This window comes from Pseudochaenichthys georgianus, chromosome 19, assembly GCF_902827115.2.
Source record: "Pseudochaenichthys georgianus chromosome 19, fPseGeo1.2, whole genome shotgun sequence".
NCBI classification, from domain to species: domain Eukaryota; kingdom Metazoa; phylum Chordata; class Actinopteri; order Perciformes; family Channichthyidae; genus Pseudochaenichthys; species Pseudochaenichthys georgianus.
In genome coordinates, this window is record NC_047521.1 from 24,338,173 (window position 1) to 24,360,618 (window position 22,446).

Below are 22,446 nucleotides of genomic sequence, written 5' to 3' on the forward strand. Positions count from 1 at the left end.
AGTCAAATTTGTGTATGGACATAATGTCTGTTCTTGTTACTTGTTAATCAGTTTAGATGAAGTAATGGAACCTTATGAACATACTTTTCTTTGATTTGCATTTTATATTCATATAAAAATGTGTTGGCAGATCTTTAAATATGTACTTGTTCCAGCTTGTCAAAACAGAGAGTGATTATCATAAATTCGAATTATTATGTAAAAAAATTACCATTTAAAAAATCTCACTGGGTTGATTGAATTTCTGCTGTGCAATGTTTCTATTTCCTGACGTTGTATAATCGTTCTTTTCACTGCGGAGATGCTTGGGAGGTTAAACAAAGCTAATAGCTACAGTACAACGACATTAAAAAAAAAGGCTAAATTGATTGGGCAAAAGCTGAACACTGGTTAGAAGATTGAAGGCAGTGAGTTATAATATTCAGTTATTCATTTTGATTACAAAAATGTTTTTAGCTAACCTAAAATATCACTAGATTTGCTAGCTTGATTCTTGAAGGTCAGCTAGGCTAACAAGCTAACACCACTGGCTCTCTAGCTTATCAAATCTGTCAATTTGTGTGTTTTAAAACGAAACTTCGACGAGTCAATTTGTGTTAAACCACAAACTGTTAGCCCATTACTTCAGCTATTCTCTTAGGTCAAATAATTATCGTACTGTATAATAAATATGCACAGTTTGGGTGATCTATTGTTAATGGCGGTGTGGTCTGTTTCCCGTCAACAGCAATGAAGTCTGGAGGCACTCAGCTGAAGCTCATCATGACCTTCCAGAACTACGGCCAGGCTCTCTTCAAACCCATGAAGTAAGTGTCCTATCTGTTTAAATAAGACTTCCCACTATCTCCATTGTTGCTCTGGTTAAACGACGTCCTCTTCGCTCCTCCTCCAACAGTGTCAAGTCCACTCTCGTTAAGAAAAATCAATCTCTTTCGTATCTTGTTAAAGCTTGCCATTTCAGCGTAACACACCACCTATGCAGCCTTTTACCTGCAACGACTTCCTTTTCGCATCCCACCACCCACTCACTCCCCTCACAACATCCATCTCCTTTCCTCAATCTCCTCTCTGGCTATATCAAATTGCTTTCCTTTCAGCACAACCTTGATGTTCAACTGAAGGCTGACATCATTCTGCTGTGTCAGAGCCAAAAGTTGAGCAGGCGTTTCATCTCGCAGGGCTTTAAGGTGACACGGTGCATCTTTTAGTGGCCATGTTGGAAGTCCTTAGGCGCCGATTTGTTATTCATCTGATCCATTTTCTGTGTTGGTATACCTATTGTCAACACCTGATTTGCATGCTCGCTTTCTACAGCTTGAAATGGTTTTGACCCAATGAAGCCCAAACCCAATTTGGGAACCATGACTTTTTCACGTTGTATTGAATGTTTATTGTTTGTCTCTACAGTTTAAATGTAGCACTTTTCAGCCATATGCTAGCTTTGGGTTTTGTGAATATTGTTGGTTTGGTAGCCCTGGTCAGCCCACTTTTAGTTATTAGATCTAGTGCTGCACGATATTGAGAAACCATTCGGGTTTTTTCTCGTGTTCCTTGCTCAATTTCAGGTTGTGTTCGACAGTTTTCTTTGGTTTGTGTGCATTACGAGCCTGCATGTCAGTCAATAGCGACAATCACTGCGTATCAAAGAACCCTTTAATCAGAGTAAATTATGTTATATTAGACAGACTTCCTTCTAGATTATTAAAGGAAAATAAGACCCAAACCATGCAAGTCTTTCTTTGTTATAGAGCAGCAAAAACTTGTGATCCCATGACTTTGCATATAGCGCCTCAAGCTGGATTGCCATAACATTTGGTAAACAAATTTGTTTCCCTTTTATGACATAGACTAGAGTAATAACGTTGCTATTCATCATTAGGTCAATATTTGAATTTTTCCCTTTATTTTGGTCATAACCGCGTATCTACATGCCTCAGTTTCCATCAGTGTTAATGAGCATATGCCAACACAATTAAAGACATTGAACGTGGGTAATATTAAGCGTGCTAGCATTCGCATAGACCAGGGTGGCCCAATACGTCGATCGTGAAGTGGTGTTGGTATCGCATGGAATTTAAAAAGAAAGTTTAAAAAAAGTTTTTAAAAAAAAAGTTACCCTATCATCCTTACTATGGCATTTGCCACTTGATTGACGTACAGGTAAGCCAGTCTGAGATCTCATATTTTCTAACACGCAGTTCTGATTACCTAGTTAGCCTTCCAATTTATACAATTCTACTAAAGAAAGGGTATAAGGGGTAGGGATGCCAGCGATTATTCGGTTATTCGAATATTCGCTACAGTCTCCATAATCGAATAAAAATCGATTTTATTTATATGTTTTTTTTTTATTATTTGTGTTTTTTTTTTTTTTTCTGGCTTAGTTTCAACCAAAATATATATAAATATATATATGCTAATAATAGTAATAGTATTAATAATTGTAAATGGTCATTGGTCACACCACCAGTTTGTTTTACTGTATACTTGGAGGAAGGGTCGAATAATCGATTATTATTCGCCAGGGCTGCCGAATAATCGATTTTGATCATGGTCAGTTTCTGGCAACCCTAATAAGGGGGGCCTCACCTCCTCATCTGAAGCCCAAATGCGGCACAATTAGTGTAAGCGCGCCACAATTTCTCCACTAGCGCCCCCCCGCACCCCCCCGCTCGTGACACACAGGGCCTCACCACATGACTCAGGGGCGGCCCTGTAGGTAGATCACTTTGACTTGGTCATTTTAAAAGTAGCTCCCAAGCTGAAAAAGTGTGGGCACCCCTGGCATAGACGATAAGCATTGTCACTGTGAGCATGTTAGCATTTAGCTCAAAGCCGCACTGTCCCTACATACAGCCTGCTGTCATGCATTTCTATACATTGGACAATTGAACAGTCCAAGGTACAAGTTAAGGTATGTATTGTTGGCTTATTGCCCAGCCGTGGCTACAGGCAGCTGCCTCTCAGGTATCACTTTTGCTCACCCTGGGGCTACATAATGTTATCATTATCTTTCTGGAGCTGGTTCTCTAAAATGGCGCCAGATATAATTGGTGTGAGCTTCATGATCCAACACCTCTGTTCCTCCCCTCATCCTATTCCAGATGAATATCCAACCCGGGAACTACAGTTGATCATTAAAGTCTCACATAAGGAGGTGAAGAGGAGTGAAAGCAACACCTCCTTTCCCTTTGTGACAAATCTTACTTCGGCACACCCTGTAATACACTTGGGCTTAACTTGTAGAGAGTCTACCCAGTCACAAAGAGCGCCCCACTGGTAGATACCGTGGAATATTTGATTAATTCACATTTCCTTTATCCACCCCGTCATATTTAGATGATAACACACCCCAAGAGAAGTGCTCTTTACTCCTAATCCCTCCTCAATTGGTGGATTTAAATGTCACCCATCCTTTGTTATGGTGATTGTAATTTAATTGTGGGTTAATGGTTTTCAACACAAGTCTGTTGCCCGGCATGTCAGCATGGAGAGCCGGGTTAAGCCTGTGGATGATAGGTAGTGAGGTTTCACTGTGGGAGGAAGAGCTATTCAGAGACTGTTGTAATTACTGCTTCAATCTCACCAGCCTAAGTCAGGCCAGACGCAACAAGCCTGAAATCATCCTGACAGGTCGGGGAGAGGAGGCAAGAGATGAGATGTGGAGTGCGAGATAGGAGGGGAGGAGAGGCGAGGTAGCGAGGAAGAGAGATAGGAGGGTGAGGAAGAGAGGCAGGCGGGGAGAAAATGTTATCGATACACGCACACAGTTGAAATCCGCAGATTATCTCGGTGCACTGCCTCGAATGTGAACCCAGACGGAAGTGCGAAATGCCATTTCCCGAGCAAGCGTGGTGATGGGGTTGGATGTAACTCTGTTGCTTGACAGTTGTAGGTCTTTCAGATGTTTGATAATCCTAAAAAAACCCGGGCAAGAGTTTTCCATTCCCCTCCTGCTTGAATGCACTTAACTTGAACAAAATAGGGCAACCCATGCTGGCGCCTGTGCTCATTTGGACTGCAATCAAGGTCCTGACAGATTTGCATTGTCATTCCCGCTACATATGTCATGTATCTCGTGGAGATCACACATGCTCACACACACACACACACACATGCTCACACACACACACACACACACACACACACACGCACGCACGCACGCACGCACGCACACACACACACACACACACACACACACACACACATCCACTTAATACCCAACATCATCTCCTCGTTTCCAAATGTGCTGGTGTGTTTCCACATGGTGCATCAAAGAGACAGAGGCTGAGAGATCAAACACTTCTCCGGCTGTGCTCTTCTGCTCGGCTTCTCTCAACTCTAATGCAAATGTGTGCCAGGCAATCAGGCGTTGGAGGTGGGCAGGCAGGCAGGCAGGCAGGCAGGCGGGCGGGCGGGCAGGCAGGCAGGCAGGCGGGCGGGCGGGCGGTGTCTGAGTAACGATCGACCCCTCAAACCATCCATATCTGTGGAACCTGCGCTCCAGCTGTCTCTGTTTATCGCTCCCTCTGTCTCTTTCTCATTCTTAGCATTCTCCATCATTCCTCCCCCCGCTGTCTTCGAAACTCTATTTGTTTGTTTTTCTCTCTCAAACGTTCTTTAATGAACGCTGCCGATGAAGGAATCCATTAACAGGGTGGCTGTATTGATCCTTCTTTTCTCAAAGAGAGAGAAGATGATCAGCGGCTCTCGTCTGGGCCTCTGTTTCAGGTTTCTCTGTGCACTGAACAAACGGAAACGTGGCTGTAATTAAATGTGTTATACGTCAACACATTTCACATAACTGTATTACGTTAGCAATACTATTAAGTTGAACCGAATATGTTTGTATTTCAACTTAATATCATTGCTTTCAACTAACCTAACACAGCTGAGTAAAATACTCCTTGATTTCACCGTCTACATGACAGAACATGAATCAGCTTCTCCTGTGTTGAGACACCACTATGACGTCACACAGATGGATCAGCCTACTGAAATACTGTCTGCGGTCCTAGTCCCACTCTTACCCTTATTTTGCAATGGGTTTAAGACCAAGTGTCTGGTGAGATCAGAAAGGCTTTGAATGATGGTGCAAACCTCCCACCTGATGCCCAGCCCTGTGTTGCTTAAGTAGACAGGTGAAAACCTCACGGCAGTTTTTCTCTGTCACAACAACTGCATTGTAACCTGAACGAAGCTGCGTTGGGTGACTAAGGTCAATTATCATCTTCGTCATCGTCTGCTTCCTGTTATGCTGGTCCTGAAATAACCCTGAATTTGCGGCATTTCCATAATTCCTAAACACTTTACTCTGTCTGGTTGGGAGCATTTACTCAACATTTGTGGGTAAAAACACGTTTATTTTTCGCAAAAGCATCCAAAATAAACAGCTCGTAGCCCTTTTGGAAAACAATTTACAGTGACTTCACCTGTAAAATCTACCTTTAACGGCAAAAGGTGAATCTTTGGTAGAAAAATAACAGAATGTTCTCCATTGTTGAGTTTTATGGTGCACTTACTGTACGCGGTAGGGTGTAGGCTAGTGTTACTTATTTTCAAGTTGAATATGCCAAAGTCACTGGCCAAAACAAATATGAGAAAAGCAGATAATGCAGTATGATACAACTTCTTTACGGAGGTAGTATGTCAAAAGCAAATAGAAATCTTACCTCAAATAATGATAGGAAACAATCACAACTTATTTTTTAACATGTTGAATGTCATAAATCAGGGGTGTCAAACTCAAATTCATCGCGGGCCACATTAGCAATATGGTTTCACTCAAAGGGCCGGTTGTAACCATATAAATATATAATATATACAAAATAATGTATTATAATTACATCATTGCCTCTGCATTGGATTATTATCGGATAGGGTAATAACTTAGTAATTAACTACGTCTGAAAGCAGAAGTCCAGGGCAAATAATTCTCTCTTCAGTGCGCATGTCACAGTGCGCGATGCATTGTGGGACATATCGTCTGTAAAGTGGCATGTAACCGTATAAGAACGTATTATATTCTTTGCAAGCTTTTGCGGGCCACATCAAATGAAGTCGCGGGCCGGATTTGGCCCCCGGGCCTTGAGTTTGACACCCCTGTCATAAATCCTCTTCATTCGATTCCAGCCTGAGTCAGTCATCAATCTGCACTTTTCTCCATATTTACTGATTTAACTAAAGAGGTGAATTTGAATATATTTAAATGATTGTGTCATCTGCATACATTTACTTCTCGACATTTAAAAATAACCTATAATGCATCCTTGAGGGACACCTATGAAACAAGTTACATTTCTGTCAGTAGAGTTGTGTTCCTAGCTTTTCCTGTTTGCCCTTGACAACCTCAACCAATCACAAGGTTAGGTACACTGCTATGTTGCATGGCAGGTGAAGCTCTGGGCAGAACAAAAAGTACACTTTGGACTCACTGCTTATTTGATGCTACGTTGCCAGAAGGTTCACCAATTACAACTATTTTTGCCAGCAGCTTTGAGAAAAGGACAACAGCTTGAGTCTGGACTCTGTAGTTCTCTGGAAAAGGCTGCAGTCCCTTTGGGAGGAGCACTCCAGCAACATAACATTGTGTACCCTCAAAGGCTTACCTTCAAGTTCAGATAATACTAATGCATGTAATGTGCCTTTAGCTGTCAGATATGTACCTTTTAGTGCAATAGCTTAAGGGCCACCAGGAACCTTTGATACAAGTTACTCTGCGTACCAGAATAGACCTTTTGATTCAGATTTTCTTTGTTTTGTTATGTCTCTTCGTCTTTCCATCATTATAACTTCTTGCCATCGTGATCCCAGGGAAACATGATTGTTATATTTACAGACAAAATTGTCTCCGAGCTCACAAAGCCCACAGATGATGAGCCGGATGATCTGCTTAAGGAAGGCGGGGGAAGAACCGATGATTGATATAATGGCGTTCTTCCGTTCCTTCTCGCTTCCAATTAATTGTATCTCCTGTCAATCAACCGACTGTTGACTCAGTCACACGCAAATCAATCCGAATTTTCCTCGACGAGATATCTGCTCCCCCCGCTGAGCGATCCATATCCGAGCGCAGTCGGGTCCATGAGTCACTTTTGATTGACACGTCGCGGAGACAAGAGAGGGCAGCCACAGAATGTCACCTCTTCTGTGTCAATAACATATTGACAGCGGCACAAATAACAGCCTGGAGGAAATGTCTGTGTTAAATGTAAAATGTAAGTGGGAAAGCGGCTGCACACGAGGGTGGATGTGGTATCATCCAGCTGCACCAGCCGTGGGAGGTGAAAGAATACGATTGAGGGACCTTTGTCTGAGGATGGGGAGGGCATGTCTCAACAAATACCCTTATTATCCTCGCTTGAAGCCACCCAGATCTGTCCTCCAACGAGACAGCGAGACCGATAAACAGCGGGACAAGTCAGCGATTGTTCCCGAACAAAAGAACGTCAAACAACCCGACCCCTCTGTGGACTAACATCCGTTTTTGCCCCTTCACTTTTTGTATATATTCTGGTTGTTTGTTCGTCAGCGCGTGTGCACGTGCGCTTGTTTGCTGCAGGATATTGTATTCACAAGGTCTCCCGTGCCTACGCTTTGACTTTGAGTCGGGAAGTGAAGGGATGAACCGCCTCAGGACAAGTCATTCAGAGCACAGATGATGAGTGCAGCTCTGTTTGGAAAGAAGAGGACATTCACCGCAGCGCAGTGGCAATGTCATACTGTAGCTTTGGGGGGCTTTGAAAGTGCCACGTTAACCCCCAACCTGCTGGCCCATATATCAGGGAAGCTGCACTGAACCACGGCATTTGAACACTAATTGGATACATACAGCACATATAGTAATTATATACTGTACAATAATAATAATAATAATATATTGGATTTATATAGCGCTTTTATAGTACCCAAAGACGCTTTACAATATGAGGGGGGGGGGGGTAGATAGACTGGGGCAGGTAGACAACAGACTAAGAAAAACAACAAAAACAACAAAACAAAACACAGTGGCAGTCAGGAGGAGGTCGAAAATGAGTGGGGGGGTGTTTTACGGATAGAGAGAGGTGAAAAGATGGGTTTTGAGGCGGGACTGGAACAGAGTGAGGGACTCGGACTCACGGAGGTCTTGGGGGAGGGAGTTCCAGAGCTTTGGGGCGGCCACAGAGAAGGCTCTGTCTCCAAAGCTCCGGAGATTGCCAATGGGGGTGGAAAGCAGGCCGGCCGAGGTGGATCTGAGGGTCCGGGGAGGATGGTAGGGGATGAGAAGGTCAGTGAGGTACGGGGGGGCCAGATGGTGGAGGGCTTTATAGGTAAGGACCAGGAGTTTGTAGTTGATGCGGTGAGTAACGGGAAGCCAGTGTAGTTCTTTGAGGACCGGGGTGATATGGTGCCATGATTTAGTGTGGGTGAGAAGTCTGGCGGCTGCGTTCTGAACACGCAGTATTTAGCTTTTCTTTTTAATGACTGATTTTAAATGCCATTTTCTTAATGTCTTTCATTTTTTGTAAAGCACTTTGAATTGCCTTGTGTTGAAAGGTGCTATATAAATAAACTTGCCTTGCCTTACAGGCTTGTGGCATACAAAAGGAAGCATATCCAGTATTTACATGAACTACATGCTTTTAATTCAAGTGCATTTTACATGTGATATAAACTGTTTTTATACACAACAATGGAAATAAACATAATATCTTTCCAAGCTCAAAATATGATTCTGCTTGGACTGTGAAGTCAATACTGCGTGTGCATGCTCCCCATCTTAAACGGAGCACTCGGGGGTCATGAATAATAGCTGGACGTTATAATCGCTTGTAAACGCACCGGCTGACCTCAGGAAGTATCGCCGCTCTATTCATTTCTGTTGGTACAGAAAGCAGTTTGAATAATTGATCTGAAATTACAGCCACTGTGAGATGTGTTATTTCGCAGCACTTAAGGCTTAAGGCTCAATGTTTTGACTGTTCTCCCTTATGTTATAATTGTTTCATTTTTTTTGTGCTGATGAGGAAGAAAACGTGTGTTCAAGTGCTTGGTTTAAAAGATATTCCCACAAGCATAGAGTACACTCACACATGTGCTTTCGAAGTGCACTATATGATCAAATAGAGCCCCGAGGTTTTGTTACCCGACCCCCTTTACTGTCTTCCCTGCAGAGACTGTAACACACTGCAGGCCACTGGGATCATGTAGAGCACTGTTTTTTCCCTCGTGTGCAAAAAAAACAAATCCATCCTGATGCTACAGGAGCCTTACATATGCAATGCTAATTAGCCACTGAACAACAGGGCAGAAGCACCGATATTCACCCCCGAACAATTGTTGAGATGGCGCGCTCACAGGGCATTTATTCTTAATGTCTGCTTTAACGACTTCTCCGCCTGAAAAATATGAGCAAAACAGATGTAATTTGCCAGGCAAGGGAGAGTCATTTTGCCATATTCACAGAGTGGAAATGTGCGGGAAAATAACCCTGCTCAATTTTATGCTTGGGTAGAAAATCGCACGACTGTAATGATCAATATTGGTCATGCCACGGCCATTATTCATTGACCTGTTTACCCATGAGCCATTGCTTTGTATCCAACCCACGCCCAAAACAGGGTTGTTTACGTTCTCACTAAAAATAGAGCAGTGATTTGTGGGTACATTTTACGTGTCCCTGTACAGATTGGTAAAATAATGGCCAGCATTGAAAGGCTTGAATCACTCGTAAGGACTGAAGAAATGAACCACTTTTCTACACAGTATTTTTTACAGGACAAAAATAACTGTAAAATGATTTTTATGTTATGACTCAAAAGTGGCCGAGGAGCTATTTACCAAGCAGCAGTAAAACACCCTATAATTAAAAGCCAAGGGTAAACTGGCCCACTGATAACAATCTCTTAATATGAGGCTGACGTTTCCATGGTAATGGCCAGTAAGCAGTGCAGACCTATTGCCTGCCGTGCTGTAGAAAGACATGTTATGAGCATGCAATAACAGAAGCTTAGGCAAGTCATCTACGGCCTAGTGGGGATGGGGGAATCTGTGCTAATCTGTTAATGTACTGTTGGCGTGCTGCCATCTACAGTAATCAGCCATCGGGATGTGTGTGGAATGTAGATATGAGTAAGTAATGTGCTTTAACACCCAGCGCCAGTTTGAATCAGTGTGGCTGGGAAGCACAATCGTTACGTTTGACAAGTGGATAAAACGCTCCTTTTTTGTATTACTTCTTAAAAATTCCACATCATCATCCATCAGCGTCTTCTCACCACTTCCTCTCTCTGCATGGCTGTCGCTGTCAGTGTGTGTGTGTGTGTGTGTGTGTGTGTGTGTGTGTGTGTGTGTGTGTGTGTGTGTGTGTGTGTGTGTGTGTGTGTGTGTGTGTGTGTGTGTGTGTGTGTGTGTGTGTGTGTGTGTGTGTGTGTGTGTGTGTGTGTGTGTGTCACTTTTTCTATTGCCACTTCTGATGACTTTGGACGTACAGGGTTCCAATCTGTCTCAGTACTCAAACTGAGGCAGATTGTGGCCACATGTCTTTGTCTTGTGCTGATCTGTGTGTACATCTGTGTGTGTGTGTGTGTGTGTGTGTGTGTGTGTGTGTGTGTGTGTGTGTGTGTGTGTGTGTGTGTGTGTGTGTGTGTGTGTGTGTGTGTGTGCTCATGTGCGTGCCTGTGCATATGAGCACCACTCGGCAGTGATACTGTTATGGCAGACGCGGCTTCTTGTTCAGTCTGCCAGGAGCAGAAATGTCTTGATGATATTATCAGTCAACTGCCCCCTTCAGGTAAATGTTATCGGCTCTAATGCCGTGCTGAAGGAAGCGATAACACAGTGTTGCAGCCAGCAGAAATGACAAGCCAGCATCCAATCTGCATATCAAAGCCTCGGCTAAATTCCTCTGCCATCTGTGTGAGTGTGAGTGTGTGTGTGTCCGTGCACGCATGCATTTCAAATGTTGTGCTGCCATTTCTCCGCAGTCTCAGAGGCAAGCTGCCCCTGGGGCGCCTCACTCGGTTCATCCCTGACAAACTCATTCATTGTTTCGTGGAAATAATCAAAAAAAGGCGCTTAATTACGCGCCAATGAACATCACGGAAAACCTGATCCGGCCCCGAGTGTCTGAGGGAACGCAAGGCCTCGAGAGCATCCGTCATCGTGTCTCTTTGCTTTGACGGAGCTGTCACTCAAAGGCATGCTTTCCTCTCTGTCTGGACACAGTGGACCGACAACAGCTGATGTGACAACGGCGGCAGACACGGATTCGTCTGGCGTGGGACGGGCCCTCCGCTCGTACGGAGACCCAGATGCTGAAGGCAGAGGGGGTTTCATGACTGGAAGATGAGCCTTTTATGTTCGATGAAAAGTCAATGAACAAAGACGCGGTACGACAGTGTCATGTGTCGAGTACTTGCGATAAGTGGAGACATCGACATTTTGTTTTTAGCTCAGGTTACAAAGTGAATATTCATGAGGTTAAAAAGGAACCTCATTACACCTTCTATTAGACAGCATTAACTTTTAAAGGGGGTCAAGTTATATAACTATGATAACAATCTAACCAGGTCGTCTCACGTCTTGCTCTTTCTCTGGACAGCTTCTGCAACCTGCCACCTCACAGGGTCAGAGATGTTGGCAGCAGGGTGACACTAAATAAACCAAACTTGAGTCCCTTTATCTCAAGCCAAGAACCATGTTCTTATCTACTTTCTGTGCTGTTAGATCATGTGAGGGAATAACTGAGCATCAGCCCTGACTGCAGTTTGTTTTCCTCGGCTGCCGGCTATCAAATGTCAACATCCGTCTTTCCATTCAAACCTTGTTTTGTAGTTGTTTCCTGTGGATGGCCTAGATACATTTTGTAGCAAAACAGCACGGCTATTGTCTTGAAAAGAAGCGTTTTCACCTGTTTTTGTGGAGCCTGAAGCCTCTGGCCGGATAACCCTCTAATCGCTCCCAGAGTTGAATGCTCTAAATGTGTTCAGGGTGAAAGCGCCGCTCATTAATTATGGAGGAAGAATGTGCTCGGATTTAACGAGAGACGTTCTGAATGGGGGAAAGATTGTGAATCGGTGCTTTGACTTTTCTTGATCTTGGTTCTGCAGCGGCCTGGAGAAACAACCCTGCTCTGTGGTTCATATAAAGAACAAAGTGTCTGTTATTCCGCCACGGGGTGAGACAGCTCCAGATTTAAAGAAATATCCAGTGTTTTATTGCGTGGCGGAGCTTCAGACTCGAGTGCTTCTCCTGTGATCTTCCTCCTTACTTTCTGTCTTCACCTTCACTAGCCATTAAAGCCCCTCGTCTCGACGGATCCCTTCTTATAAGCTGTAGTTAGTGTCAGGGGAAATACCTGGGGGGGATCATTAGACTGTAATGAAGCAGGAGGTGAAATACCATGTTCTCCCGTCGCTCTCCAACATTCCTGATTGTCAGGTTTAATTATAGCACTTTAGGTCTTCGGGGCGTTTTTCACCGCGTTTATCTCATTTCTTCAACTCACCCCTCCACGCCTCCCTCTCAGCAGATGGACACTTGGTCTAATTAGGCTTCCTCTTCCCCCCCTGAAGGTTTGCCCTCCAAGGGGTGGTCGTTCAGGAACGCGGCATTAAGAGGCGCATGTTGTGATACGTAATTAGCAAACATCCCGATCGACGACTAAGGTTACGGTGGGAAAGCGTTTGTGTTAACCGCAGCTTTCAGCACTCTGGCCAATGGTAAGGATGCAGATTAAACAGCATCTGTTCCACTCGGCTGCATACTGTATGAGCTTGATTAAAGTAGAGCGCTCTGCTTTTACAATTCAATATCTGCGTAGCCCCCGCAAGCGTCTCCACGGACGGCCTGACGGAAAAGCAAGAGGTAGTCAAAACAAGCGATGCAACCGAGCTCAGATGGGAAGATTGAAAAGCCATCCAGGTCCCAACACGCATGTTCTGGCTCTCATGAAACAGGAACGGATGGTGTCGCATCTCCCGTACCAGCTTCTGGTTGTCTGGGAGATAAGAGTATCATTTGAAAGCGGTGACAGCATGTGATTTGTTTCACTTAGAATATGCTGCTTAAGTGGCACGATAACACACTCAGACCGAGTTGCCCATTTTCTTTTTATTGGCACACTTACATTTTAATTGTGTAAACAATTCGGTTTCATTACAGTTTATAGGCACTTAATTGGCAAGAAATGCAAATGTACCGTTGCTGAAAGAATAAGAACATCAAATAAGAGATTATACATTGAATCAAATGCCAACCATTATGTTTCGTGTCAAAAATATATTATTATCTTTTCATCAGTTAAAAAGCACATTGACTGGAATGGAACGTTTATCATATATATAATTGCCTAATTTGTCTAAAGTTGTTACAGCTTCAAAGAGACATATTTTTAAGATATTTTCTATATGTGCAGACTGAGCACAGGTTTAATTGTTGCCCTGGGGGGGGGGGGGTCTTAAAGTTTGAACCTAACTAGCACTTCTAAAACTCTTTAGCATAGCCAACTAGCTAGTCTCTAGCATCTGAAGCTTTCTGCACTACCTTTAACCTATAATAACTGTATTTGTGGACAATGGGGGCAGCATAAATACTCCTTAAACACAATGGTCTCCTTTAGCTTTGTATATGTCAAGCCAAACGGTTATCTTTTAACAATTCCTGAGGATAAATATCTGTTTCTTGAGCTGCTTAATGCTTCACCGTTTTTTTTCACCGTAAATATGTCTTATCACTGAAAGACGCTAACATGGCATTCTTCAGTTTCAGGTGATTATCTGCGGGTCACTAAAAGTCACACCTTACCCTTTAAACAGTCATTATACAAACAAATTACTGCTTTGACATCATGTTGGCATTATTCAGCATCAGCAAAAATAAATACAAAACATGACAGTGGGATTATTTTAATTCCGGGAGTGTTTTTGGCCCGTCTACCCATTCCAAAAGATTATTAATGTCAGTGGGGTGTGGATAAAGAAAGGATAAAGAAAAAATACCATATGGTCGGGCTCACCAAAGGATTATGATTTGTTGTTGTTCGCATAAAAAAAGAGAGGGAGAGGGAGGAAAAGTGACTTCTGCATTGTTAGGAGCCGCGAGGAGAAAGCAGCTTGGCAAAATGGCACGGATTAGTGTGCTGCGAGAGCTTTCCTGCGACTGCTGTGTGTTCAGTTAGTGCAGCGTTGGGAGGGGGGGGGCTACATCTATGGTGTTTGCCCAGCGCTTATTCAAATATGAGCTTTGGAGTCTCAGTTCTTGTCCAAGCACGAGCTAACTTCAGAGGGGGTGTGGCTGCCTCATCATTCAAAGTAATGATCCGAGGAAATCACAGCCCTGCGCCTGGAACAGGGCGCACACCTTTTAATTCCACATGTCCTCCCCTAATTCACTGTTCAAGAACAACTCAAGCAGGCACCCCACTTAAACACGGCGGCGTGCAACATCCAAAAAACACCCCTCTCCCTAAACACAAGAGTACAACTCGTAATTTATTAGTCTGAAGGGGGGGCTTTCACATCTGTCATGCCTTGCACGAGACATTAAAAGCAGTTTGTTTGAGCTCTCAGCCAATATTCACTCCTTCATTCTGCAGCGCAGTAATGGACGAGCTCCGGTTAAGTGCAACAGATTTAGGAAATATTAAATATGCACGTTAACATCCGTCTTCTTCTTCGACCATGTTTTTTTTATTACCTTAATTAAATCTGAATGCACCTGTCACTGCGGTGTACGTCATTAGAAGCTGTTGCTACGGACTCAGCAGCAGTGTCTCTAGGGCTGATTCATTTTCTGTCTTTTCTTGCGTTTTTTCTTTAATCTGGAGATAAATAAAACTGCTTGAAATGTCTCACTAGACCAGGGGTGCCCAACCTTTTTTGAACCGAGAGCTACTTTTAAAGTTGCCAGTCTGCCAAGAACGACCAGTCCAAATAGAGAGACGTAGCCATTACTGACAGCCTACTACCAGGTAAATACACACTTCTACTTGTATAAAACTGACCTTTGTACGATTAATACTTTATAAAATACTGCAGATCCTTTATCTTACCTCTTTCTAATCTACACACATACAAGTATTTAACTGAAGTTACACAACAGTGTTGTTGATACAGAGTTTATTCACACGTCACTACAGTGGGTAATGTTTTCAAGAAACATTGAACAGTGCTGCCACATATGACACAGGGAAAAAGAAAAGACTCTGAACCCTTTCTTTGCCATAATATAAAAATAGTGTTGCTACAAAAGTATACATTAGGCTTACTAATAAAACAACTCAGATCTGAAGCTACACAGGAATCTGCTGCCAAAGTGTAATACAAAAGACAAAATTAATAGAATCAAACTCTTTTTTTGTTGCATTTTAGTCGAGTATAAAAAGAAATGCCTTTAAAATAGGATGCAAGCAACACTAGTTTCTTAACCTGAATTGATAATAGACTATAATCAATTTAAGTTTGCATTCTTATACCATTTTGCACAATAATTATAATGAATAAGTTCAAACAAATTAAAACTTACAGCTGATTAATAACGGTATCCAACTTGAGTTTTTATTATATCAAAAACCTGTTGAAATGCTACTGTTATTTTTACTGTCCCCCAAAAGCGCGTCGGCAGCCTCCAGGAATGCTTCTTTCACAACTTCGCCGTCTTTGAACGACTTCATGTGTTTCGCAAGAACGTGACTGACACGATAAGATGCTATGGTGGCAGCTCTTGTTGTTGCGCCTGGTGAAAATGGACTGCGGTGCATTTAGCTGTCCTCTCAGGCCCCTCCCCCTTTTGGGAGCGTAGGGCAGAATCAGGAGGGAATTCCGTCTCGTAGCGTTTGTGCACTGTTTTGAAATGCCGCTCCTAAATTACCCTTCTTCGATAAAGCCACGCTCGCATTGCAGATGAGACAGATGGACTTTGAATTGGAATAGATACAAAAATAATCATCCTCCCACTCGGAGTGAAAATGATATATTTTGGGCTTTTTTTGCTTCTGCCATAATTGCGGTCTTGTGTGTGTGCGGACTGTCACTCCTGTTGACATGGACAACGTCAGCGAAATAGTGCCCACTGCTCACCAGCCACGCCCGACACATGGGGTCTAGCCGGCCAATCACAAAGCTTTGATGCGTTAAAGTGCATTATTCTGGCACGGGAAGATTATGTTATAGGTCAGGACATTAACGATAAAACAGAATATTGTTGTTCTATTTTTAGACACATCTCGCGATCGACTGGTTGGGCACCCCTGCACTAGATTCTCCGTCTTAAGTCCCTTTAGTGCTTATTTGTGTTTTTCCCTTTCATTTAGTTTGTGTGCATGTAAATGGTCGTCAAAGTCTAATATCCTAAATTTCCCCCCAGTCGTGCTTGTAACAGTACGTCCACACAGCAGCTTTGAAAAAATCTTGGAGCTGGGCGTGTCTGAAAGCTTGGGGATTTTTTGCGAGCAACGCGACCAACAACCAATCACATGAATCTCCCGCCCCCGACACACAAAGCAAAAAACCCCGGGGATTTTATGCGAGCAATATATATATATATATAAACTCCCCAAACAGGTGAAAACCTACCAGTTTCACCCACTGTCTCTGCCACCTCCCGCCATGCCAGGTGCCTCCGGTTTGTATCCCGTTAATAGTTCTGGTCGTAAAGAACCGGGTGATTTTCGACCGTAATTTCTCGTTTGGAATATGAGGAAATGAACTGCGGTCTGGCTCTCCATGCTTACACGCGGTTTGATTGGCTAGCGCTTCTACTGTCAGATTTGCATAAACGTGTTTGATTGGCTGACGCTTCCAGCTCAGATTCAAAAGTTGAACATTGCTCTACTTTTGAATCCTGGAAATCTTGGCTTCGCTCGCCCACAATGCAGTTCGGCGAAAAGTGAGGCAAAGTGACGTCATCCCCATTCAAAGTTAATGGGCAGAGAAGCGTTGGAAGCGGTGGAAGATTCGTCTAAAGCTGCTGTGTGGACGTACCGTTATGGCTAGTGGACCAACAAATTGTAGGTGATAGGCTAAGGGGCGTGACATTTCTAAGCGGCCAGAGCCGGCCAGCTAACAAATCAGAGCAGACTGGGCTCTGGTTTCAGACAGAGGGTGAAAAGAGGAGCTGCAGCACAGGCAGTATGAGACAAATAAAGAGCTTTTTGAACATTAAAGCATGGAGACATGTCCCAGTGGAGACACTACATACTGATATACACCTGAACATCAGCAGGAGAGGACTCTTTAAAGTAGAGACACTACATACTGATATACACCTGAACATCAGCAGGAGAGGACTCTTTAAAGTAGAGACACTACATACTGATATACACCTGAACATCAGCAGGAGAGGACTCTTTAAAGTGGAGACACTACATACTGATATACACCTGAACATCAGCAGGAGAGGACTCTTTAAAGTGGAGACACTACATACTGATATACACCTGAACATCAGCAGGAGAGGACTCTTTAAAGTAGAGACACTACATACTGATATAAACCTGAACATCAGCAGGAGAGGACTCTTTAAAGTAGAGACACTACATGCTGATATACACCTGAACATCAGCAGGAGAGGACTCTTTAAAGTGGAGACACTACATACTGATATACACCTGAACATCAGCAGGAGAGGACTCTTTAAAGTGGAGACACTACATACTGATATACACCTGAACATCAGCAGGAGAGGACTCTTTAAAGTAGAGACACTACATACTGATATACACCTGAACATCAGCAGGAGAGGACTCTTTAAAGTGGAGACACTACATACTGATATACACCTGAACATCAGCAGGAGAGGACTCTTTAAAATAGAGACACTACATACTAATATACACCTGACAATGTGCATAATAGGGCCCTTTTAAAATATCTCAACCCAACAGTTACTCAGCCATTGTTACTTTGGATTTGTGACAGACATTTGCTTTGTTCTTGCATGTCTCCACTGTGAACAATGAATCAAAAACCCAAGCAAAGTCGTGGTGAAATAAAATGAACAAAGGACGCATTTAACAACAGCAAAACATCCGTTAACAACGTCTCACACAACTCGACCGGTGCAATCACTGCTGCTGACTAATCCCCAAACACAAGCGTTTTCTCTAAAACATTACTATTTAAAACACTTACACAAAAACACTCCTGCTTCCCCTGGCACGCTGCTCTTCCACGTGAAAACGGTTTTCTTCTGTTAGGAAATGGATGGATTAATTAACATAAATAAAGTATTTCTTAAAAAACACTCAAAAACAAATAAGAACCCACCTTTTTTATATTTGGTATGGTATAGCTTTTAGTCCGCTCACACTTTGCCACCAGCTCATATAAGCTGCCCAGTACGAGGTTACAATCCTATTTTGAGGGGGGGGGGGGGGAGACATCAGTAGACATGGTGCATAAAAAGTGCTTCAATTTATGTATTTTGTTGATATTGAAGTTCATTTGATGTATTTTTTTACGAGCGTTTTGTTGTACTGTGTTTTGCATGGTGTGCTGTAATTTCCCAGTTGAGAATAATTCACTCCTCTCTCTCTTTTTAATTGTGTGGGAGCATCTGTACAGCCTGCTCATTCTCATTATAAATTCTCAGTGTTCTAACAGTAATTAACCTTGCTCTCTTTTCCAATGTATCCCGTGTTGGATGCTTACATTTAAGCATCCGGGCCTGGAAAGTCCTTGAGTAGTCTTGCCTTTTCCTTTTTTAATTCCTCGTTCACTTCTCTGCTTCTTTTCTGACCCTCCCAAGGCCATTCCCTTTTTCTCTCCCTGTCCCTCCTTTTCACCATCACCCTTTCTTCCTCCAGCCACACCTCTTAATCTCTGGTCTGGAGAGAATAGAAAGCGAGAGGAGAGCTCTGTCTGCTGCTACGTCAACGCCTTCGCCTTCTCATTTTCTCCTGATATGATATGATGGTTCAGCTGGGAGACACAGGCTCACTTAACGCCGTCCCTTTAGTCCTCTCCTGTTTCTCTCCTCCCGTACGCTCTCCCATCCCTCCCTGGAAAATCTGAATCCGATGTTTATCGTTCGTCCTCTCGCAAAACTTGTTTTTCCCCTCGCTCATAAAGCCTCCCAGACAGTGCTTATAAATGCTTAACAAGGTCAGTTTTGTATTGTGTTTTCCAGCTTCCTCTTGTATTTATGAAGTTATACTGGTGGGGCAATAAAACAAAAGCGGTCTCTTCGAAGGCTGGAGGATGCAGCCTTTCCTTTTGTTCCTCTCTTAGCAGAACAACTGACTCAGTGAAATCTGATAAAGTGTGTTGCTTGTATATTTTGTGGTTAAACCTCCCGGATACCTTCCTCATTCCATCTGATTCATAGCTTCAGTTGTTTTCCGTTCTCCCCCTCTTATTTCTATCTTTATCCATCTCTGAATATTTTTCCGGTTGGGAGCCTCCCCTCCCTCCCACTGTGCCCTCACCATACTCCCGTAGTCCCATGGCTCCAGGGTTCCCCTATGTGTATTTATAGGCGCTGAGCTCGGTTTTCTATCTGTTTATCAACAGCCACCGTGTACCCCACCCACCAATTTAGCAGACCCAGCCCTTGGATATAGGACACCACAGGCTGCAGTCACTCACAGCTCACTCCCTGATTTTTACTATTATATTCCCAAATGCCTTGATGGGTCTTTCACCGCCAAGTCTCCCGCTTTTTGGGGTTTTCTGAGACTCGAAAGCCCTCGCTGCCCCTCAGACTCAAACACTCCTCTCCTCTGTTCTTGTCAAGTGTGTATTACTTAAACTACGAGGCGTGAACGATGATCCGCGGAGATTTGTGTGTCATAAATCAGACATGCTAGTCGCTACCGGAGCACAATGCCAAGTCACATCGGTGCACATTTTTGTGCTTTTGCAAAAACATCTGAGTCAAACGTGGAGACACACAGAAGCTCACAAGTCGGCTCAAGTTACCGCTTCTACCGCTTCTTGGCCAAACTGTATAATTAAACTAATTGTCTCAGCAATACATTTCAATCCAGACATGAAAGGAAGGGGGGGGGGGGGTTATGTTACTAATTACTCGCATATTTTGCAGCTAGTGTTCAAAGACATGTGTGTCGTGCGAGACACTGGCGCAGTGGTGCATGGTGGGTAATTCTAAGCCAGGGTTGATTAAAGTGAAACTCAGGAGTTAAATGAAATGGTGCACAGCGACATGATAAAAAGAAAAAGAAATCACCTTTAGTAATTCGTAGTGTGACTCAAAGAGGGAAGGCAGGCTGGATGAAGCTGCTTGGCAAAATGAGACACTTCAGCTGGATTTAATGGGACGTTGCTAACAGATGTATGAATGGTTATCTCCTCCAGTCCAATTCAGATGCACTCTGTGCTCTTTGTCAGCCAGTCTGAAAGAGGCGAAGCTCTATAGGTGAATACAGGGCTGACATCCTTTCATCATAAAGACATTTATATAGGCTAGACACAGTCATGTACTTGGCCTATTATGCTACAAATAATCAGGTTAGTGAATTCAGTCATGAAATTAATTAAGATTAAGATTATGAGACATGTCAGTTGACCCAGCTAACTCTCCGTAAAACAGTAATTAAGCATACTTATTCGAGCAAGAACAGATACAAAAATACGGCAGACATGAAATCCAGGGAAACGTTCACCTGCATTGTCGTATATTCACCATCATCTTTTATGATATCAACTTTTCCAGAGAAGGCTTATTTATGCAGTAATAGCAATACTGCAGCAATGCTTACGGTAACGACCTTACAAACAACAAGTAGAATTTCAACATTTTGGGAAATAGATTATGCTTGGTCATTAAATCGTCTTACTCTCAGTAAGATTGTGAATATCATTACTTGTGACATTTGTTGACTATTTTGTTTTGTTAAAACTGAAAAAGGTGATTGTGCCAGAATCGTTCATGTGTACCTGCATGGCCTTATAACGTCCATAGCTGTGTTTTCTACTGCAGCCGACTAATGTAGATCTTTGTGTCCAACCCGTCCACTAATAAACAGTCAGCCTTGGTGTTGGATGGACCGCTGCATTAAAACATTACTGACTTGATTTTAAGATGAGGTGAAAGCTGGCTCTTTTGTATCTAAATGTGCACTCTTAACAAATCACTCCTCTTACCATCAGGCATCTTTCTTTCTTTCAAGTCCAAAGCCACAGGAAATGAGGAAAATCCATTAGCTGGGCGGTTTAAGCCGTCATGCCCCCCCCCCAAACCCAAACCAACCACACACCAAACGCTGTACTTCAGTGGAGTGGAAGTCCTGCCCTGTGGGCCTGCACGACAAGGGCAGAGGAAATGGCCAGGCAGTAATGGCAGCTTTGATTACTCTCCTGTCACTAATGTGGCCAACATGAAAGATAAGAAGAGCAGAGCGATGGCTTCAGCCCCAATCAGAGGCAATCTGAGGGCATCTGCATGTAGCTGGGGCATCTGGAGCACACAGAAAGGCTCTAAGGGGTGGCATACATTATCCAATCACCGCATACCTCTTATCTGTATGTCTGGGTAGTGGTTAGTTTACCAAGGTGGTTACAGTATCTTTACTCACATCTGTGTCCTTCTTTCACCCTCTGAAGACAGAAGCTAGCTGTGCTGCTGTTAACACGTTTCGTACGAGCGTCTCAAAGTAGGAAAAACAAACCAATGAGAAAGTGGTTAGAAATGGTGTTGGCTGCTCGGCATGAAGCTGCACATGGTGGTAGACATATTGGGTGGAGCAGCAAGTCAAACAACCCTCTCTAACAGTTTGATTAGAGTCTGGGTAGGTTTTATTTGTGAAAGACTGCCTCGTGGATATAGAGAATTAGAATTTCCTCAGTGTGAAATATAAGTATTCTTTTAACCAATAATGCAGTAAATACCTGCTAGATTGGTTTTCCACGACTAGCAAGTAAGTCTAAACAAAGTAACACTAGCCAATAACTGGCTTTATCTTATAAAGTAATTGATTAATTGTTCAAACTGTTCAGAAAATAATAATTAGAAGTAGTTTTTCAAGCGATAAGCCAAACTGAAATGTGAGATTGCGTAGCTTTTCTTTCATTGTAGTAGATTGCGTAGATTTGCGTATTTTAATGGTTGGATGGATAAAACCAGCTGTATTTCAATCAGAGAGTCAGTGGTCGATTCCCAGCCTCTGCAGTCAACATGTGAAAGTGTGCTTCGGAAAGATACTTAATGGTAAAGGCACGTCTACTGTACGTTATTGATGTGTTAAATAACGATATAATGTAAAACAGGACATTTCATGACACCACCCGAGGCTCTGGGATGTTGTGATGGGCATTTCTCCCTTTCTTTTGATGGTTTCTAGACTCGACTAATAACGGAATCAATGAGAAAATAAGCATAAGTTGCAGCCCTCGGATACCATGTAATGAATGAATGAATGTCTTCTGGATTATACTGCGGTTCCTTCTTTGCGTCAATCTGTGTAATGGACTTCAACTGGCTCTGCCCACTGAGGTTAGTCTCAACCAA

General features: G+C 43.1%; 1 protein-coding gene across 1 annotated transcript in view; it reads left to right on the forward strand.

Moving 5' to 3' along the window:
- The window catches only part of fam20cb (FAM20C golgi associated secretory pathway kinase b), a 71,969-nt gene that overhangs the window by 4,216 nt on the left and 45,307 nt on the right, over window positions 1-22,446 (forward strand). The window contains exon 3 of the mRNA XM_034106731.1: window positions 728-806. Coding sequence (XP_033962622.1) covers window positions 728-806 — 79 coding nt within the window. The remainder of the gene's footprint in view (window positions 1-727; window positions 807-22,446) is intronic.